General features: G+C 39.1%; 1 protein-coding gene across 1 annotated transcript; it reads left to right on the top strand.

Moving 5' to 3' along the window:
• The first annotated feature begins 2,595 nt into the window (after positions 1-2,595).
• On the top strand, positions 2,596-18,451 carry LOC110045985 (melanopsin-like). Its single transcript, XM_089282983.1, has 3 exons — positions 2,596-2,693; positions 3,447-3,530; positions 16,932-18,451. The coding sequence occupies exon 3, from the start codon at positions 17,015-17,017 to the stop codon at positions 18,047-18,049; it is 1,035 nt and encodes a 344-aa protein (XP_089139109.1). The 5' UTR covers positions 2,596-2,693; positions 3,447-3,530; positions 16,932-17,014; the 3' UTR covers positions 18,050-18,451.
• Positions 18,452-19,207: the final 756 nt, after the last annotated feature.

The following is a 19,207-nucleotide window of genomic DNA, read 5'->3' as shown; positions in this document are numbered from 1 at the left end:
AGATTTCCAAAATTGTTCCGAGGGCCAGACGAACGTTTCCGAACATTTTCCAAACATTTCCGAACAGTTTCTGAACATTGCCGAAGATTTCCCGAGACATTTAACAAGTAGGTCATACACTAACAAATTTAAACGTAGTTAAAGGGACAAACGAAAAATGTTATTAATCATGGTAATTGAACTGAGTGGAGTGCGATTTGGTCTGAAATCATACGCGTGATTTGCACGACACGAAGTTCAATTGCCACTTTAATAGATCTATTTTGAAATCCCACAATTTTATCGCCTTAAATTTTAGATTTTATTATTATTATTGTTATTATTATTATTATTATTATTATTATTATTATTGATACAACATGAACTACAATAGGGTAATTAAATTTTAGATTTTGGTGTATTGTTCCAGTAGCCGGTTTGTTAAAAATAGCGCAACTGGAAACGCCTTTACATCTCATTTAGTATGCAAAACGATGTCATGTGACCAAAACTCATTCGAGCATATAAACAAGGAACAAGCAGTTCTGAAGTCAGAACGACAATAATCTACTTCATGCCAAAAATTGCAATTCTCATCGTCTGAATCAATGATGGAAGGCCTTCCTTTCTTCTGTGGTTGAGGCCGAGACTTCTGGTTGTCTTTGGAGAAGGAATTTGAAGGTGCAGCTAGTGTAATTCTGTGATGGATTTCTTTGAGTTGTGAAACTCCCTCGAGTGCACGATGCCCAGTGGATAGTTTTTCTCTTTAAATACCGTCCAATGGCACTCTGCATGATTTGAAGGGATTCTAGCTCGTTATCATCTCCGTTTCTTTTTGTGACCTCGGCGTAGAACTCAATACTCAGGACCTTGTCAAGTTCTTGCGGCGCCATTCGTTTCAAGATATTTTCAAGATGGCGGGACTAGCATCAGCCAGCTTCGGAAGTTCGTTCATTCACTGTTTTGCGGAGCGGGGCGTGTTTTGGCTATGTTTATTCACAGCGACAGAGTTGAGCTCTTGTATTGCTTCGTTTGAAACTACCGGAAACATGGAAACATCTGCCTTCTTGAGATGGCTCTGAATTTGTTGTTGTGTGGTTTTCGTTTGCTTATGTTTTGCTGGACTCGGTATTATACGGATCTTAAACAGATGCTGAAGAAAAATCGCCAAAATATTCGTCAAAATAGCCACCGAAAGTTAGAAACTTCTCTTAAAGTTCAGCCTGATGGAGCTCATAATCGTCATTCAGAAACTGTAATTAATGAAATTCGTCAATTGTTTTGAAAAAAAAAAAGAAACAGCAACAACAACAACAACAAAACTGGCAATAATAGTTGCAAAATTCGCTACACGATGGCCTTTTGTCTTTCATTTTCCCGAAATCTTATTGGTTACTGACCGGTTTTCCAATTAGATCGCGGGCTCAAGCCAGGTTGTTTCTTTGGGGGGACTCATATTTGAGTTTCTGATCCAAGAAAAATAATTCTCTTTTTCCTTTATGGTCAGTTATTGCAATCAGGAGCTCCACTTTTAGATTGGCTAAATCTATATATTAAAGAACCTTGTGAATGCTGCAAGAAGCTTCCAAAATAGAGCCCCGCTTCCTTATCCTTATGCTTATGTTCTGGAGCTTTCACTTGCTTATGCTTATGCTTGTGCGCTTAAAAACTAGCCTTTGAATCCTAACTGCTTTCGGCATCCGAAGGTAAATTGAGTGAACATATCAGAAAAAGAAAACGGCTAAAATTCAGGTTAGAAAGAACCTTTTCTAGCAGACGTGCTTACAAGTTCAAGTGGCATTTTACTTCCCGTGCCATTTTACTGAAGCTGCTAATTTCGCGTGATCTCTCGCGCGTCAATTTTAATAACTTTGCGCACTTAAACTCTGACAAATTTGTGAAAGGCTTGCATCTGTCAAAAAAATTGAACATGGCAAAATGTTTCCGTGTTTTCCGTTACACGCTCAAGTGGAAATCCACACCAAAGCCTGGAGTTCAATGCTACTTAAGATGTAGAGAAATTATAGGAAATCGTTATCTGAGGAAATGTTGTTAGAATTCTACTCAGACGACTTGCTATTTTTAAACATTAGCCTTTTCAAGTATCACCTCTAGGAAATCTCTAGATCATGATCTGATTGTTAATTGATCATCATGGTAGGAAGAGATCTAAGTCCCTTCTTTTTCTCAAAACAGGATGTTTAATTATAAAGCCAATACATGAATTCATGAGGTGATAATTAAAAAGTAATATGAGTTAGGCAGTGGGCGTATTATATTGAAAACAGGAGTTATTAAGCATCACCTTTGTTTTCCGGCAAGCAGCAAAAATTCTACTCCTGTGGTCTGCCATTGGCTATTTGCACTTAAATGTCTAGTTAAGTGTGTTTGGTGAAAACAAGTGCATTATTTCAATTGTTTCTGGTACATTTATGTGATAATTTGAGGAAAATTCAAACGAATCAACTTACAGCAATATGAACTTTGCCGTTTGGCTTATAACTTCTCTGCTTAATAATCTATTTATTACCAAGCATCCAATAAATTTGTGCGAAATTTCAGCTGGTCAACACACAGTGGCCCTGGGGCAAACGTAAAGGAAGATAGAGCACAGTTATGGAAAATGATTAACCTGGTCCTCGTCTTTTTCATTCATCAGCTTTACCCTTCAGTTTTTCATCCAAAGTGAAACAACCTGCAATTGTTACTCAGAGGTAAATAAGAATAATAACTAGTAGGCAATTTCTTATAAAGCACAAAATCTACGTAGATTTTCTCTTGCTGTTACAAACAATCCAACACAACAAAATGATAGGCAAGGTGCATCTTTGCTTACTGTATGCTTAAGAACATTAATTATATGTGAACATATACATTTCGAAAGCTGTACTCGACACTTCGCGTTTCTGTCAATGGCCTGTAATGTTTATACTGTTATATTTGGCTTGCATGACGCGAAAGAACTTCAGGTAGTAGCACTTTGCTTTGGTGCCCATCTATTTTAAAATTATTTACTTAAAATCGTTTATTAAAATTTATTTTCCTTATCTATTTAAAATCCAGTTATCTACATAATCCTGTTTTGTTTGGTTGTAAACATCTAACTTATTCTGAAAGATTTGAACGCATACATATGCAAAATACATATTAACTTTCCTTTATTTAAGGCGGATCAATTATTTTCGATGTCTTACAAAGCGGTGTTATGTTCCTGGCTGAACGAAGAGAATTAAAATTGTAAAGGATGTTACATTAGGTGTATAAAGAAGGCATATAATCTTTTCTCTGCCTTATTCACCGACAGTTATCCATAGAAGATTACGGGTCTTAGAGTTAGTTAAGCGACATTTCAGAATTTGAATGACATGTTTGCACAGATGAGCTAGTACGTGTAGGATAATATTAACAGTTTTTTTTTTTTCAGGCTGCTAGCTTTAGTAATCGTTTGTTGTTCAATTATGTTTCAGATTACCAACAGTCGATGCAAGCACCATCAAAGAATTAACTCAGTTTTCACTCACAGTGAAATCAACGCTGTATTACACTTTGCGGTAAGAGGTCGCTTCCATTTTTATTTCTTCGCCTTGTTTAAACTGGGACGAATATTTACAGACATTTATCGCGCAACGTCCAAAAAAACTGCCATCCAATTCACCATTTCATTTCATCACAATTTGCAACCATTTACTTCACAACACTTGTGTTAAAGTAGACGTAAGAACACCAGAGCTCATCTGTACTTAAAATCTTTATCGGTAGCTCAAAAGCTTAGCTTTCTTAGCTCGCAGCTTCAGTTACTTCCTTGCCTGAATGTTTTCCTTCTTATTTCAGCTGTATTATTATTTAGCTGTAGTAAACGATGACTCAATCGAAAAAAAAAAAGGCTCAATTGGTCGCTTTTCAGACGTTTGATACGACTGGAACATATAACGCGTTTTCCAATGCAAGATAAATTTGGTTCTTTTTCATGGAACATGATTCTTCTTCTGTACAATGTTAGCTGTACTTTGACAATTAATGACAAGCATTTTGGCACTTCGGAAGGACCTGGAACTAAATACTTCTGAAAAGACAAACGAGTGGGATATTTGTCATTTGAGAATAAGTAATACTGCCGTATAATACCTATACGACACTTCTTAAATTGCACAGGAAATTGAAAACGAAGAGCTGCATCACTACCCCGTTAGCAGGGGCGCTTTAATCTTTCTCAATTAAGTGCAAAAAGGAAAGGGATGTCTGGATTTTCATTAATTTAAACAAAATAAATTGTATTGTAATTTTATTTTAAATTTTACTGTGCTTTTAATACAATGTCAAAGTTTAAGGAGTGTTCACATTTAGCGGCTTAGGTCAATTATATATACGCCCAAACATATAAATCGTTAATGTCTAAATGGAAACGCGAGAGATTAAAAGCCGAGATGTCTCCATTTGAAAGTTTTTTCAATATGCAACTGTCCAACTTTGACTAACCTACTTCAAAAACAGGAAGTATCGGCGACATATAATTTATCTTCAGAATTGTTTGAATGATCCAAAAAATTATTTCTTTCTAGCTGAAATACAAAACTGGAGCTACTATTTACATTAATGTTTTGAAAAATTCTGTTTTACCAAATAAAGGGGTTCTTAAATTGGAAGCTTGAGTAGTATTGCAATAATAAATGTTTATCAACTTAGTTTGTTAAAAAATTCCCGTTTTCTATGCTACCATTCGTTCAAATTTCATCCAAAATTAAAGAGCGTAAAATATATAACGACTGAATAGTTCATATAGCAAATTTTCAGAATCAACCTTCCCTGGCGTCTGTTCCGTTTTGAAGTCGATAAATTGTTTTTAGTGTTATTCTAGTAAGGATAATTTCACATTTCCTGGATATGTTTTTCTGAGTATTTGACCGTGAGACAATCCAGGTTTTCAAATTCTGTCTTGATAACATTTGTAAATTAACTTTGTTAAATTTGGCCGGGAGCGTGAACATTTATGAGCACGAAAAACGTGTCACTTTTGATCATGAGAAAATGAGACAGTTTTTGGAGTAACAATTACTAGAAAATGCAAGAAACCGTAAATCCCATTATGTTTCCAGTAGTATATAAACACATCCATCAATTTCAAAATAGTTTTCAAACGTTGTTATTCTAGAGTTTTATTTTTTTGGGTTTAATTGAAAAAAAAAAAAAACAACAACGACAACAACAAAAAAAACCCTTTACCCATCAGTAACATGGTCGAATGAGGCTAAAAGCGTGGGTTGCCGAGGTTGTTCCTTTCATTAAAGCCAAGCATGTTTAAGAAAGTCAAATTGCTTAAAAGGAAATCACCACATTAAGTTATTTTCCGAGTTACCCTTGGGCTCTGTTCCGTTATTAACGCAAAGGTTTAAATTTATAAGCTGGACAGACCTAACACTTGGCCGAGAAGGCCCGTAGGGCAGAGTCGGCGACATGTAGCTCAAATGCATAGAGAATGAGCACAAACATCTAAAAAATTAACTTTTTTTTGACATACTTAAGATTAAGAGATGTGAAATTAAATTAAATTTGTTAAAATGTGAACTTTTTTTGGAATTAAAAACTCTCATTTCCAAAAATAAAGTTAGTACTTCAATAAAAATTTCATTGCTGAGAAACATAAGAGCCTCCAAAGCCTTGAATGTTGGCTTTCACAATTTTTTTTTTTTCTGCCACAACGCCTATTATTGTTTCTTAATCATCGTCGTCGTCTAATGACGTCACATTCTTTCCACGTAGAAAGAAAGAAAATGGCGGAAGGTTCTTAGGGTACCTCAAGAATTTTATGGGCAGTTCCGCCTTAATATCTACAAGACCGGGAAACAGCAAAAAATGGAATTCCTTCAAACTCGGCCAGAATGAAGTCCTATGTGCTTTTGTTACAAAAGTATTGGTTTAAGTTCGATCAATCAATTATTGCTTTTTTTCAACGACAATTTTTTTTCTTTTAGAGGCCGAAAATAGGTCAAAATGGATCAAAAATGAGCGGCATAGTCAGAGGCCCGTGAGCTCGAAAGTAAAGATTGTCATTACAAATTAACTGCACGTCTCATTTGTACTTCCTTTCTTGTATATTTGGCTGCCGCACGCTAGCCGATTTTTTGTCAGCCGGCAAAAAGTCGGTTACTGTGCGGCGGGCTTACAGCTAACTAGATCGCGAGTTGATCAGAAATCAAATATTTCAATCACGAAAGATTGAATGCTAGTGACACAGGACAGCTAAACGAGAGCTCCACATTTAGCCCGGGTGATTTTCAAAAGCTGAAAATTCATTCTGGTACACGCCTTTCCTTAAAACGGCTCGTTTATTCGGAAGGATCACTGATTTTTTTTCATAGAAAATATAATGCGTAGGTTATAGATCGGTTAAAACTTGTCAAAAACCAGTCATTCGTTGGTTGTTGACGGCGGCTGATCAAACAAACGATCGAGCAGTTACCAGCAGAGAGGATCCCGTTCGTCCTTCACGGAGCAGAAACAGGACGGAATCTCTGTCTCGTAAGGTAGAATACAGTCGACGCAAATAAATAAAGTAAACTTCACTTGAAAAAGGTAATGAAGCTTTATCTTTAGTCTCTAACTTGTTCATGAAAGGCAAGAAATTCACTGCCCACAGTTTCTGCAGTTTCTATAGGCAACCCCAAAATGAACACTCTCCCCCAAAAGAATATTTGTTTTTAGATTGCCTTGGAAACCAATCTCTTTTTGGCACAATAGACGGCAGATCTGTTCTTACAAAGGCTGTCAAAGCAGAAAGCAGTTCCTTCCGAACATTAAACCAAGAAAACGACTCTACCATAGATAGAAATATTCAGCTGAGTATCGGATAAATAAAATCGATTTAAAGTTCGCAAATTTCACCAGAATTCGTTAATTAATGTTCAACTCTCAGCGAACCAAGCTATTGTGCTAAAATGCGACTTTTCGCTACTTCATTGACCATGTAAGATTTTTAAAATACTTTATTCAAAACAGCTTCTAGCATTAACTGTTTCGAAGCGAAATCACTTGAAAATGTTTCAAAATAACGAAACGTTTGGTTTTTGGTACCAACCAGTTTCATTACGCTGCTGTCAAAGGCTATGTTTTCAGGAAGTCGTGATACGTTTAGTTCGCTGCCTCAGCGCTCACAATTGTATTAACCCAAAAATTTGATTTAACCAATTCAAAGAAGAAACACTTCTCTTTGAGATTAAACAAACCGTTTTGGGAAAGCCTTGTACCAGAACGCATTTGAATATAGGCTAAACATAGAGCTCTCATTTAGCTGTCTTGTACATTAGGTTTCATTAGCTTTCATTAGCTTTCATTAGCTTTCCTGAAATATTTGGTTGCTAATCAAATCGCGATCTACTTAGCTCTGAAAATATACAAGAAAGGAAGTAAAAATAAGATGTGACGGGCCTCGGAATATGCCGCTCATTTTTGATCCATTTTAGCCGATTTGGGGCTTTGAAAAAACAATAACAACAACAGCAACAACAACTGTTAATTGAATGAATTGAAACCAATATTTTTGTATCTAGTGTCCGTAGCTAGGCCTTCATTCTGCCCGATTTAAAGAATTTCCATTTTCTTTCGCTATTCAACGGTCTAGTTGATATCAGGACGGAGCGGGTGAGTGTGTGTGTGTTTTTCTTAAAAACCACGAAATGTGGGATACAGGTGTTTTTAGGAAACATTGTTCAGTTTCCGGGGTGGCTAAATTAGCGGAAGCAAACAAAATGTTTTGCTGCCCGGGTGGCTAAACGAGGAAACATTGTTTCGGAAAACAAGAGGTTTACGCATGCCCATTGTTATAAACTGACTTCCGAAGAACTCTTGAGAGACTTCTTTTTTCGTTCTAGGGCTAGTACCTTCCTAAATTGTGATCTCAGAATTTTCCATCTACTTTTGTAATAATAGGTCCTTTTGATAACATATTTCTCTGACATCTGTGCATGGATTTGACTGTAAGCCACATCCTTTTTGTCCCTATTCATGATGCAGTCTTCATGAACAACATCCTACAAACAGTCGTACAAGGCAATTCATTTCTTCTTTCCCTTCCCTTTTCAATGACCTGCTTGTGGTTCTTCTATTTCGCCATCAGACTTACACTAGCCGTTGCTGGAAGACATTTTTAATAAGCAACACTGGAAACTATTGCAGTCAAAATTGCTTTCATGGTGGCTAAACTGGGAAACACGTGTTTCGGAAGCAAGATTTGTGTCCGGGAAGCAAAGTTGTTTTTGACCCGAGGCAAAGACATTTTATTGTTTCCGGGCAGCAAAATTGGTTTCCGCAACATATGTTTCCCTTCCGGCTAAGCTGGGAAACATTTGCCTCCTCGTGGCTTTGAGGGTTAACCCTGATAATTATTAAGAGATAACCCTTGACTTGTCAGTGGTATTTGGGCTAACCTGACCACAGGCTAACCGTAATGCCATTCATTGAAACTTGAGAAAGGCACCGGCCTCCCAGGCCACTTTCCCCATTTCGCCATTTAGTGGTTTACACGCCTGGGCGGAGCTGCTTTTCTTCAAGTACGTCGGGTTTTATATTACGTATGCGCCCCGATTTAGTTCTCGTTTTTCTTTGTTCTAGATTTTGCTCTTCTTTTTAATTAACAATTATTCGCCGAAGGCGACGTCAACAATGGTGGATATTTAACAATTATTCGCCTAAGGCGAAGTGAACATTGGCGAATATTCCCCAATGTTCACCGAGCCTAAGGCGAATAATTGTTCTAGTATAATTTTCAGAAGTGAAACACAGAATAATGACTAAAACAGACTGTTCGTTTGCATACACTCAAGCAGCCGAAGTTTTGATAATAAGCTTACATCGATTGTGAAATCAATTTACACATCAAGTTCGGTAGTAAAACAAACAAGCGAAACACTACGAAAAATGAATTTATCCCGTACCTTTGTTTTGTCGTTTTTGACCTCATTCACAGCTGTCATCATCGTCTAAAAATGAGCAGCTTAAGTTTGAAGAAAAATAAATTTCGGTCAATCGATCTGACCTGCTGGCGATCAACGTAACCACTGCGTTTACGATTCTTAAATTCCTTGAATACGAGTTCTTGAAAGGATTTTTGGTCCCAGGGCGACAGCAGTCATTTTGACAATTCTCCATCCTTCCAAATGTACTGGACTTGGAGTGATGCCTTTCGAATAAATGAAAATTTGATTCAGTAACTGTCCGCCATGTTTACTTGCCGAGATGGCAAAGGTGGCGAGCTCAGTAATCAGGCCTCGAAAATGCTATATTCGCCGCCTGGAGCGGTGAATATAGCGTCTTATTATATGACTAGCTTCGTGAGCGGGCAAGGTGAATCAAATCCTGCGCTGTGATTGGCTACCTGAGCGGGCAAGATGGAGCTATCTTGCCCGCTCGGGACTACCCGCCGTGTCCCGCAAGAAAAATTTCCCCGAAAGCCATATAATAAATCCTTTATTGACCAAGCTTGTTCGGTCAAGGTGGCTTGATATTGGCCTCGTTCTTTTTTCGCGAGTTTATGGACCTCGACTCCGTCTCGGACCATAAACACGCAAAAAAAGGACTTGGCCAATATCCAGCCATCTTGACCTCACACTTGGTCAATAACCCATACATATAAGGAATCGCTCGATCAATCGGATCGCTGGAAACTCTTTGTTCAGCTCTGAAATTATACTAATAATTTTTATACCTAGACGAAGTCGAGGTAAATATTCACCGATATTTACTGAGGCCCCGTCCACAATACGCCGGAGAAATTTGAAAAGGTAGCTTTTACGAAAACGGAGCTTTTCGAAAACGCTCTTCAAACCGGGGGAATTTGAAAACGCCGGTTTTGCGTTTTGGTGTGGACGGAAAAGATTCTGAAATCAGAACTTTTCGAAAACGATGATATCACAATAATCATATGATGTCCCTGACCGAGTTTTCCTCAAACACGTATCCAAAATGACCGGTGATTGTTACGTTTTTAAATTCCTTCGGCGTAGGTTTGGACGAAAAACATTTGATGCATTTTCAGATTTCTCCGACGTAGTGTGGACGGGGGCCTGAGCCTGAGGCGAATAATTGTTTTAGTATAATTATCAGAGGTGAATATCAAGAACTACAAACAAAGAAATGAAACACCCAATTGATCGTTTGCATACACGTATGCAGCTGTAGTTATAACAATAAACTTACTTGTAAAACGATTGTGAATCAATTTACACCTCGAGTTAGGTAGTAAAACAAAGAAGCGAAACACCACCAAAAATAAATTATCCGGTCAAACACGTGAGACAGTGATTCATCGTGCTATTTAAAGACCAAGAGGAGAGTTGAAAATACGACGCGCAGCGGAGTATTTTTGACGAAATTCGAGGTGTTTGGATAGCCGATGAAACACTGTCTCGAGTGTTTGATATATCTTCTCAATCAAAACAAATATTAAGGAGTAAACGGAGAAGTAAAATCGTCAAAATCTACACTAATTAAGACCGGGTATCCAAACCTCCTTGGCGTTGTGATTTTCTTTGTTTTAACTTGATGAATTATTAATGAGTTTCAGAATCAACGTTTTACTCATCGTCTAAAAATGAGAAGCTCCAGTTTGAAGAAAAATAAATTTGAGTCACTCTATCTGACCTGCTAGCGATCAACGAAACCACTGCGTTTACGATTCATAAATGCCTTGAATACGAGTTCTTGAAAACATTTAAGGTGCAAGGACGACAGTGCTCATTTTGCAATTTTCCCATGCTTTTAAACATCCTGGATTTACAGTGAAGACCTTCAAATAGATAAAATTTCATTCAGCCCCTGTCCGCCATGCTTATATTCACCGCCTCGCGCGGTAACCAGCAAAGACATCAAACGCGCTTGATATTAGTCCTGAATTTTACTAGGCCTCGTGCGATTACCCCAAGTTACTATATGACGGGAAAAATTACTTTATTGTGATTGGCTGAGAGCGGGCCCAGTTATCTCTAATTTTTAGGACGGTTTTCCGAACTGAACGTCGAAAGTAATCAGACAGTTACTTTGGTTTTGGTTTGATTTTGGTTTTACTACAGTGTGAGATTGGCTGAGTAGTCTAGTCGCTAAGTAATTGGTTTGATTTTGGTTTGGTTTTGGTTTTACGGCACTAAGTTGAAAACTGCTCAAACTGCACTGCAGTGCAAATTAACGCGCGCGCGTTCACAATGAGTAATCGTATGAAAGCTGTGTATACTATTCTGATATATGTTTTGAAACTGCACTCACCCTAATGCTCATGTCTTTTTGAGGGAATTTATTTTTATACATCACCGGTAGTGTAAATCCTTTATAACACAATAGACCTCAGCACGAGGCTCTGGGGAATAAACCCCACAAACTCTATAGTTTTTCCCCAGAACCTCGCACTGAGGTCTATTGTTTTAGACTGAATTTTAATGAAATTGGTCTATCGCACTCGCATTCATTCGATTACATATACTAACAATTAATTTTACTGACTGAGCCGACAAATGCTTTGATAGGATTGGGCTAGGAAGGAAACGCCATTCAGGGAGCGTACGTGAGATAGGTGTGGCTCACAAAAAAGGTGTTATGGATAGAAGGGAAAAACTGAGCATTTAAATTGTTTTGAATTTTCTTGTTTCCGCAGTTTTACTTTTAGTGTATTAACAGGCAATTATCGATTCACGAAGAATTAACCTACTACAGGACTAAGCTAGTTCAGAGCAGAGTCAATAACTAAAATTAACCAATCGGATTGCTCTATTGCCGACCCATTATTGAAACGGGCAGTAAAATAACATGAATCTCTTTAAAAACCTTGCTCGGGACTATACTGGGAGAATTTCGGCCCTTGGTCTTTTCTGCATCGACCTCACTGCTCTCAGTCCAGATTACCAAAACCTCGGGCCAATATTCGCGCTCTCGAGAGGCTGTCCGTGTAAGAACCGACCACTCGATTTTCGGTCGAAAACACAATTTCTTCAAATTATCTGTGCAAGGCAATTAGTCCATGCGATAAACAAGAATGGCAATAATTTGGCTTTTAATGCTTTTTTTAATACTTCTGGCGATGATTTTCAAGGATGGTCCAAAACCGTTAAAATCCCTCTTTTTCGAGTCAAATTTAGGCTTTGCTCTGAAGGCGCTGAAAAATTACCTTTTACTCCAATACAATAAAACTTACAGATCATTTTATTCCATGATTCATCTTTTGATTAACCTTGAAATATTAGAAATCGAGCTTAAGAAACATTAATTATGTTTTTTGAAAATGCCCCACAAAAAGCCTTCGCAAAATTTAACCGGACATGCTGCTGGTTGAAGGAGTGTTTCTCAAAAGTATAACGTGATCTTGTGCCTTGACCAATATCCATGTTTAGTAAGGTTAGTGTACCGGGAACAGGAAAAAAACTTTGGGCAGTAACCTTTTTAAACTACAGGAGTTCGATCAACATAGCTAATTCAGCCGCGAAAGGTTGCATAACACAATTTTGCACCGCTTTTTGTTTCTAAGTTTCCCGCAAAAAGTAATATTACCTCGAAGCAGATATTCTCAAAACGTGCTCTTTGCTCGGGATAAGGCACGAAATTCCTTAATTAAGTTTGCCAAATATTCCTGCAAAATTGGGAATAAAAAGCTAAAACGAGCGGCTTCGGGGTGAGTTGCCTAAGTTCCGCGTAAAAACAGTTGCTGAAATTGGCCCAACATAAGGTTTGGATTATGACAAAAATACCATATTCAACATATTTAACAAGTAAAAACGTTTGTTATATGATTAAGTGCCAAGAAAAAATAAATAATAATGTACCGCGAAGATACTGCAGCTGTACAGGTAAGAGGATGTAGATACGCTGGAATGTCAAAGTTATTTTGGCAGCTCTCCTCATCCACATTTTGTTTATTTTGCAATGCGCGTTAAAAAGCTAAGCCAAATCCTGGGTGCTTGAGAAACAACTTATTTACTGTTGATATTTGATTTTAGAAATTGCTTTCAAGCTTTGCCTTTTTTCATTCAATTTTTTCGAATTGCTATTTTTGCGTAACCCTTTGTGCTAAATTTAACTTATGCAAATTGTAGACAGCTGACGTCGAGAGTATTATGCTCAATTTGCCCTACAGATTTAGAATTTATTTTGTGCGCTTTGCGTTGTTTTTGCTGTTTGCGATGGTAGGCTTGTGTTCCCTCTCGGAAGTTACAGGTGATACGTGCGGAAGTAGTCGTGGATTTACAGATTGTGTAGGCCTAAACAGCTGCGACGGTGATATCAGCTCGTATCTTCAAAATCACCACCTGTCAAGGGAAAATGTTTGTGAAAAGGATCTAATCCTATCAAAAGCAGGTTTTGTAGAGCTCTCAGAAGAACAGGTTAAGAATATGACGGTTTGTCCAGCTCATCGTTTTACCTTGGGAAAGTACTGGCAACCCCCTAAGACCTGCCAGTATCCAAAACATCACGGCAAGAAAACGGCGGTGACTGGAACACATGTAATTCATTTCAAGCTAGCCAGGGAAGTTAAAATCATCTTCTGGAGAAGCTACAACCGTTGGTTCGCGTAAGTTTTATCTTTGAAGATTTTATTTTGTAACCACTGCATATTGTTGTCACTGTCTACGTTTGAAGGCCCTAAAGCTGATACAGACTTCATTTTCCCATGAGTCATTTCACGAGGGCGCTATGGGCGCTACAGGAGTGCATCGTTTAGAGACTACCGGGCACCCTGCCGCAATGAAAGATAGTTTGTTCTGAATACTACACCAAATTTAAAACAACAACAACAGCAGCAGCAGCAGCAGCAACAACAACAAAAACAACAACATTAACAAAAATTGCTCATTTTTTTTTTACAAAGTTGCTTAGCAACACAACTACCGGTTGGTCGTTCAAGGTTCATTATTTTCTCGTTTAGAAGGGGGCTGGTGGGCGTGGTATATAATCGTGTGGTCATGCCGCAGATTCTAGGTACTTTGCAAACACGGATCAGGAAGTTCAGAGCGACGAGAAGATCTGCTATATGACTTTGACCGCGCAAAGTCAGACATCTTGCTGTGGAAAGCAAGATGTTCGATAAACCAGGCCTGAGAGGCTAAACAAGATCACAGCCGACGACACGTAAGCTATTCTAATAATGGACTGGGCCATGAACTTTCTTCAAATGAAGTACCGTCAGAAGCAGTCCGTTTGGTTCGGAAAACGAGGCCTTACCTGGCACGTATCTACGGTCTAACAAAGAATGCTAGCACTGGCAACGTTGAGCTGAAATCATATGCGCACATCTTTGATTCGTGCCAGCAGGACTGGTATGCAGTCTGCTTAATCATTGAAAACACAATGGAGGTTGTAAAAAAGGATCACCTCCAGATTACCCGAGTGAGTCTTAGGAGTGGCAAAGCAGGCTGTTACCTCAACAACTTCTTCACTGTGGCCGTAAGAGATATTGGGAAACGAGTTGGTCTTACTGTCACGCAGTATGACTTTCCGAGCCACAGTACAGTAAAGATGTGTGCGACAGGATACTTTGGCCGATGAAATCAGCGATGCGACGATATTGCAGTGAGTGAAACGACGTTCTCTCTACAAAGGATATGTGTACATCGCTTTCCGAATGTTCTGTTCAAGGCACAGCTGCTTGCGTTTGCTCAGTAAATGAGACTCAGAAGTAGATGGTTTCGATACGTATCATTTACTTTATTTCCCTACCAAGAGATCATCGTAAAGTCCCGAGGTCCAACAGATCTATTGTAGATGTAGACTTTCTCTCAGTTAAGGAGGCTCGAATCCATAAAGCTATGTCAAGTAATCACGAACAAAGCAGCGGTCTCTTCTTTTACTCTGAGCCTGGATGTCAGATGGTGTATAAGAAATTCACTGAGCTTGAGAGTTACCTTGATGGTCATCTTGGCGAGAACCGCGAGGAGCCCAGATGGTTCGCGTATGTTTGAAAGAAAAGACTGGCTAACGATGAGTCAAGTGCAAGGCTTCTCGAGATTGGCAGCCACACGTAGATGACAGGGGAACTAAGAGGTGTAGATAGAGGATGTGTACGCAGAGGAGGAAGAACAAGAAAGGCATATGGGGTGCTGAAAAACGCATCCGCCCAACTCAGTCCTAGACATCCAATCTGCTATGATTCCTACTGCCTCTGCGAAATCTCACGAGACGAGAAACAGTTTCAGACAGACAGTGTCAGTACAGCTGAAGTAGATACTTAGATATTTTAAAGTTCCCTTTGTTTCAAGAGATCGGAAAAATAATTTGGTAGTGAACCTATCCACATTGTTAGGCATCTGAATGTCACCGTTAGGAAAACAAATTTACAAACTGTCTACTTCAGAATGTATTGGGGGTGGTAAATACGGCTTATCGATTGTTTTTTCTTTCTTTTTAATGAACCAAGTGAACGGAAATGGTTTTACAAGCTGAAGTACACAAGCGATAATTGTCCGATAAATAATTTACCTTTTTAGCTAGACAGTAAGTTATATCCAATTTTAAATATGAGAGTCCTTTTACATATAGACCAAACCTTATTTAACCCAATTTCAGCCGAAACAGCTTTTAGGCCAGACAGAAGATAACAGTAACTTGCACCGCAGCCGCTCATTTTAGCTTTTTAATTCCCAATTTTGGAGGACATCTTTGATGCTTTCGCGGCTGAATATTAGCTATGTTGATCGAACTCCTGTAGTTCAAAAACGTTAGTGCCCAAAGTTTTTTTCTTTCCTTTTTTTTTTTTTTTTTTCTTTTCCCGGTAAACTAGCCCTCGTACTAAACATGGATATTGGTCAGGGCACCAGATCACGTTATACTTTTGAAAAACACTCCTTCAATCAGCAGCATGTCCGCTTAAATTTTGCCAAGGCTCTTTGTGGGGCATTTTCAAAAAGTTAATTTTCAATATTTTAACGTTAATCAAAAGATGAAGCATGAAATAAAATGATTTGTAAGTTTTATTGTATTTGAGTAAAAGCGTAATTTTTCAGCGCCTTCAGCGTAACGCCTAAATTTTACTCGAAAAAGAACGATTTTAACGGTTTTGGACCGTCCTCGAAAATCGTCGCCAGATTTATTGAAACATAGCACTAAAGCCAAGTTATTGCTACTTTTGTTTATCATATGGACTAATTATCTCGCTCAGAACATTTGAAGAAATTCTGTTTTCGGCCGAAAATCGAGTGGTTGGTTTTTCCACAGACAGCCTCTTAAGTCGTTAGCAGGTTTTAATACACAATTTTAGAAGTAGGAGAAAGTTTAAAACTTTTACTTGCTATAAAAAGTAAGAACACTTGGCGATAAATCACGAAACATTTTGGCAGCGAAAACAGCTTTAAATTTTAGCGAGACGTATAGTAGAATACGGCTCGCTAAATTGACCAATCACAACGCGCGTACTAACTGGTAAACCATAGAAAAAGTGTGATAAACGAGTCAAAATCTTGAATGTGCATTGTACTTTAACAATTAAATTGATCACAATTGCAACTCTACTGATCTACTTCCTTCGATTACATAAACAGCAAACACTTACTTTCATACAAACTTCAATAGGTTTAATTGGATCTGTTCAAAGAGTAAACATGCCATCCTTGTAACGGAAAATACGAACTTGGAAAATCTGATAAATGAACGTCGTGGCTCTACTGACGAGAGAGAAAATTCTTGGTTGTGGTTGTTAACGGCAGATGTCCGTACTAACTGAAAAAAATGGGATTTGAATTCAGTGGAGTACACCAAAATAATTCCGGAGTAGCAAGAGCCCAATTTCTTTAAACCTTTCTGTCCCAATTTTTAAATTAGAAAAAATAGACCCTGTACCCAAGACCCATGTATGATATACCAATTAAAAGCTATCGATTTGTGTGTTCCAAAAAATCGCATCAACAACCAGTAAGGAAGTGGTACCTTTGACCGAGCAAAAACACGGTGAAACGGACGAATATTAATTTATGTTCTCTCTCTTTTAGGTCAACGATCGTGTTCAGTGGATAGAAGCAAGTGATTGCCCTGACAAGTTCCTTCTATCCAGTAAGCTTATATTACACGAGATATGGAAGGTGGAGTTCCAACTGTACTCAGCCCAACAGTCCACCACTCCATCGCGTTTGTTTACATCGTTTTGGCGCTCGCTGCGTTCCTCCTCAATTCAATCGTCCTCCTGACGTTCTACATGGACCATTCCCTCCTTTTTCCCGCCAATATGCTAGTCCTCAGCATAGCCATATCTGATTGGCTGATGGGAGTGGTGGTAAATCCAGTGGGAGGTGCTGTCAATGCCTCTGGGAGTACGTCGTTCAGTGAAGCTTCGTGCACTTTTTATGCTTTCATATCCACTTTCTTGGGCCTGGGCTCCATGTTGCATCATGCGGCTTTTGCAGTTGATAGGTACTTAGTGATCTCTCGACCAATGGAAGCACAGTATGGCTCGGGCCGTATGCTGGCAGCGATTGGCGGCTTATGGGCCTTCGCTCTCATGTGGAGCGTGTTTCCGCTGATGGGCTGGTCAGCCTATGGTGCAGAAGCAGGAGATATTGCTTGCTCCATCAGATGGCAATCGACGAGTTCTTCAGATACAGCTTACGTCATTTGCCTCTTTGTCTTTTTCTACTTCGGACCACTCGCCACCATCCTGTTCTGTTACACCCTTGTTTTCTTAAACATGCGATACATGACACGAAACGCGCAAAAGATTTGGGGTGCAAACGCCGCCGCTACCTTGGAAACCATTCAGGCATCGTGGAAGATGGCCAAGATTGCTCTTGTCATGGTCATCGGATTCTTTTTCGCGTGGACGCCCTATGCTGTAGTGTCGTTCTACGCCGCCTTCGGTTTCGCCAAAGACATCCCGACCCTGCTCGCCGCTTTTCCGGCAATGTTTGCCAAGACCTCCAATTTCTATAACCCGATAATTTATTTTTTTTTCTATAAATCATTTCGCGAGAGCTTGATGAAATCTTGGCGGCGATATAGAAACAGAAACGTGGTAATGCCCTTCAATCAGTCCAGCCACTCAGCCTTTGTAGTCAATTCAAGAACCAGCAGATTTATCAATGATTCCACATCAATGGAGGTAATTCCTTTGTAAGTAACTGTTGAACGACCTGTGCCGCCGGACTCTGCACAGGTTTAATTGAGCTGTGCTTGTCCATGCTGGCTTGTCAAATCAAGCTGCTTCGTTACCTACGGTACATGAAAGTTGGAAACATTTACTGAAATCTTCATTGCAATATCAAACTCCAAATAGAACAGCAAAAGAGTAGTTCAGCCCTGTAGGCTCCTGTGGTTTTCGTGTCGCTGGGCCCAGAAGCAGTCATGGCTTAGAGCCAACTCAGACTAGAAGGAAGTGAGATACAAGTGACATGTTCGTAGAAAGGATAATATAAGTCTAAGAGTTCCCCTTTTCAAGCTGTCCTCAAATTCATTGGATTGACTTGTTCAATGTAATGTAATTTGGAATTTGTGTTAAAGATTAAAGATTAAAGAAAGATCTCCGAAGCTGTATTTGCTTCTGCTCAAGAGACCCTCGTGGTATTAAAAAACGATTAAAAAGCGATTTTTCTTGATCTCAGTACAGACGTGGATAAACGTAGCTGAGTCGATAAGACACAACGATAAACTTCAGAGCTTAAAATAAGGAACTCCGCCATTAATTTCTCCGGTGAGGGCCTCACATGCAAGGCTGTCTACCAATAATTATCAAGGCATGTAAACTAACACATCAGATGATCTTAGAATATCTAGCACTCTACGAGTAAGGTCTCTTGACAGTTCTCACAGGCTAAATAACTAGCAGAGTTCTAGTGTGTTCATTGGTCGAGAGCTACGACCGATGAGAGCATAGACACATAACACATGACGCGGTAACCTGTCACGCAACGCAACGACACGCGAGGCAGCTTTCAGAAAGTTCGGAAATTGTCGCGACTTATTCTCCGATAAAACTGGATAAAGCGAAATCAGAAGTGAAAACACTAACTTCGCTCGTTTTATGACGTCGCTTATACGGTCTATTCGACAAGTACTCCACGACGCGGATTGGATATGACGTGGTAGACTGGTAACGCACCTATCAATGTTAAGCCCGAGGGGAGAGGGGTCGGGCATAGGCTGGGGATTTTGACATTTTCTAAAAAAAAATTATCAAGATCCCCACCCCCGGGCAAAAAAATAATTGTCGAAAGTATCAAAATCCCCCACCCTGGGGCAAGGGAAAGCGGTCATATGCCCTAGCTTCAGTCCTTGT

This window comes from Orbicella faveolata, unplaced genomic scaffold (genome assembly GCF_042242905.1).
Source record: "Orbicella faveolata isolate gen_17 unplaced genomic scaffold, um_ofav_v1 contig_12, whole genome shotgun sequence".
Taxonomy (NCBI): Eukaryota; Metazoa; Cnidaria; class Anthozoa; order Scleractinia; family Merulinidae; genus Orbicella; species Orbicella faveolata.
Note: the sequence above shows the minus strand (reverse complement) of the source record. Positions and strands in the feature narration are given on the sequence as shown.

Bases quoted from the DNA above. Each gene is read 5' to 3' on its own strand.
- LOC110045985 (XM_089282983.1), top strand. From the start codon at position 17,015: ATGGAAGGTGGAGTTCCAACTGTACTCAGCCCAACAGTCCACCACTCC.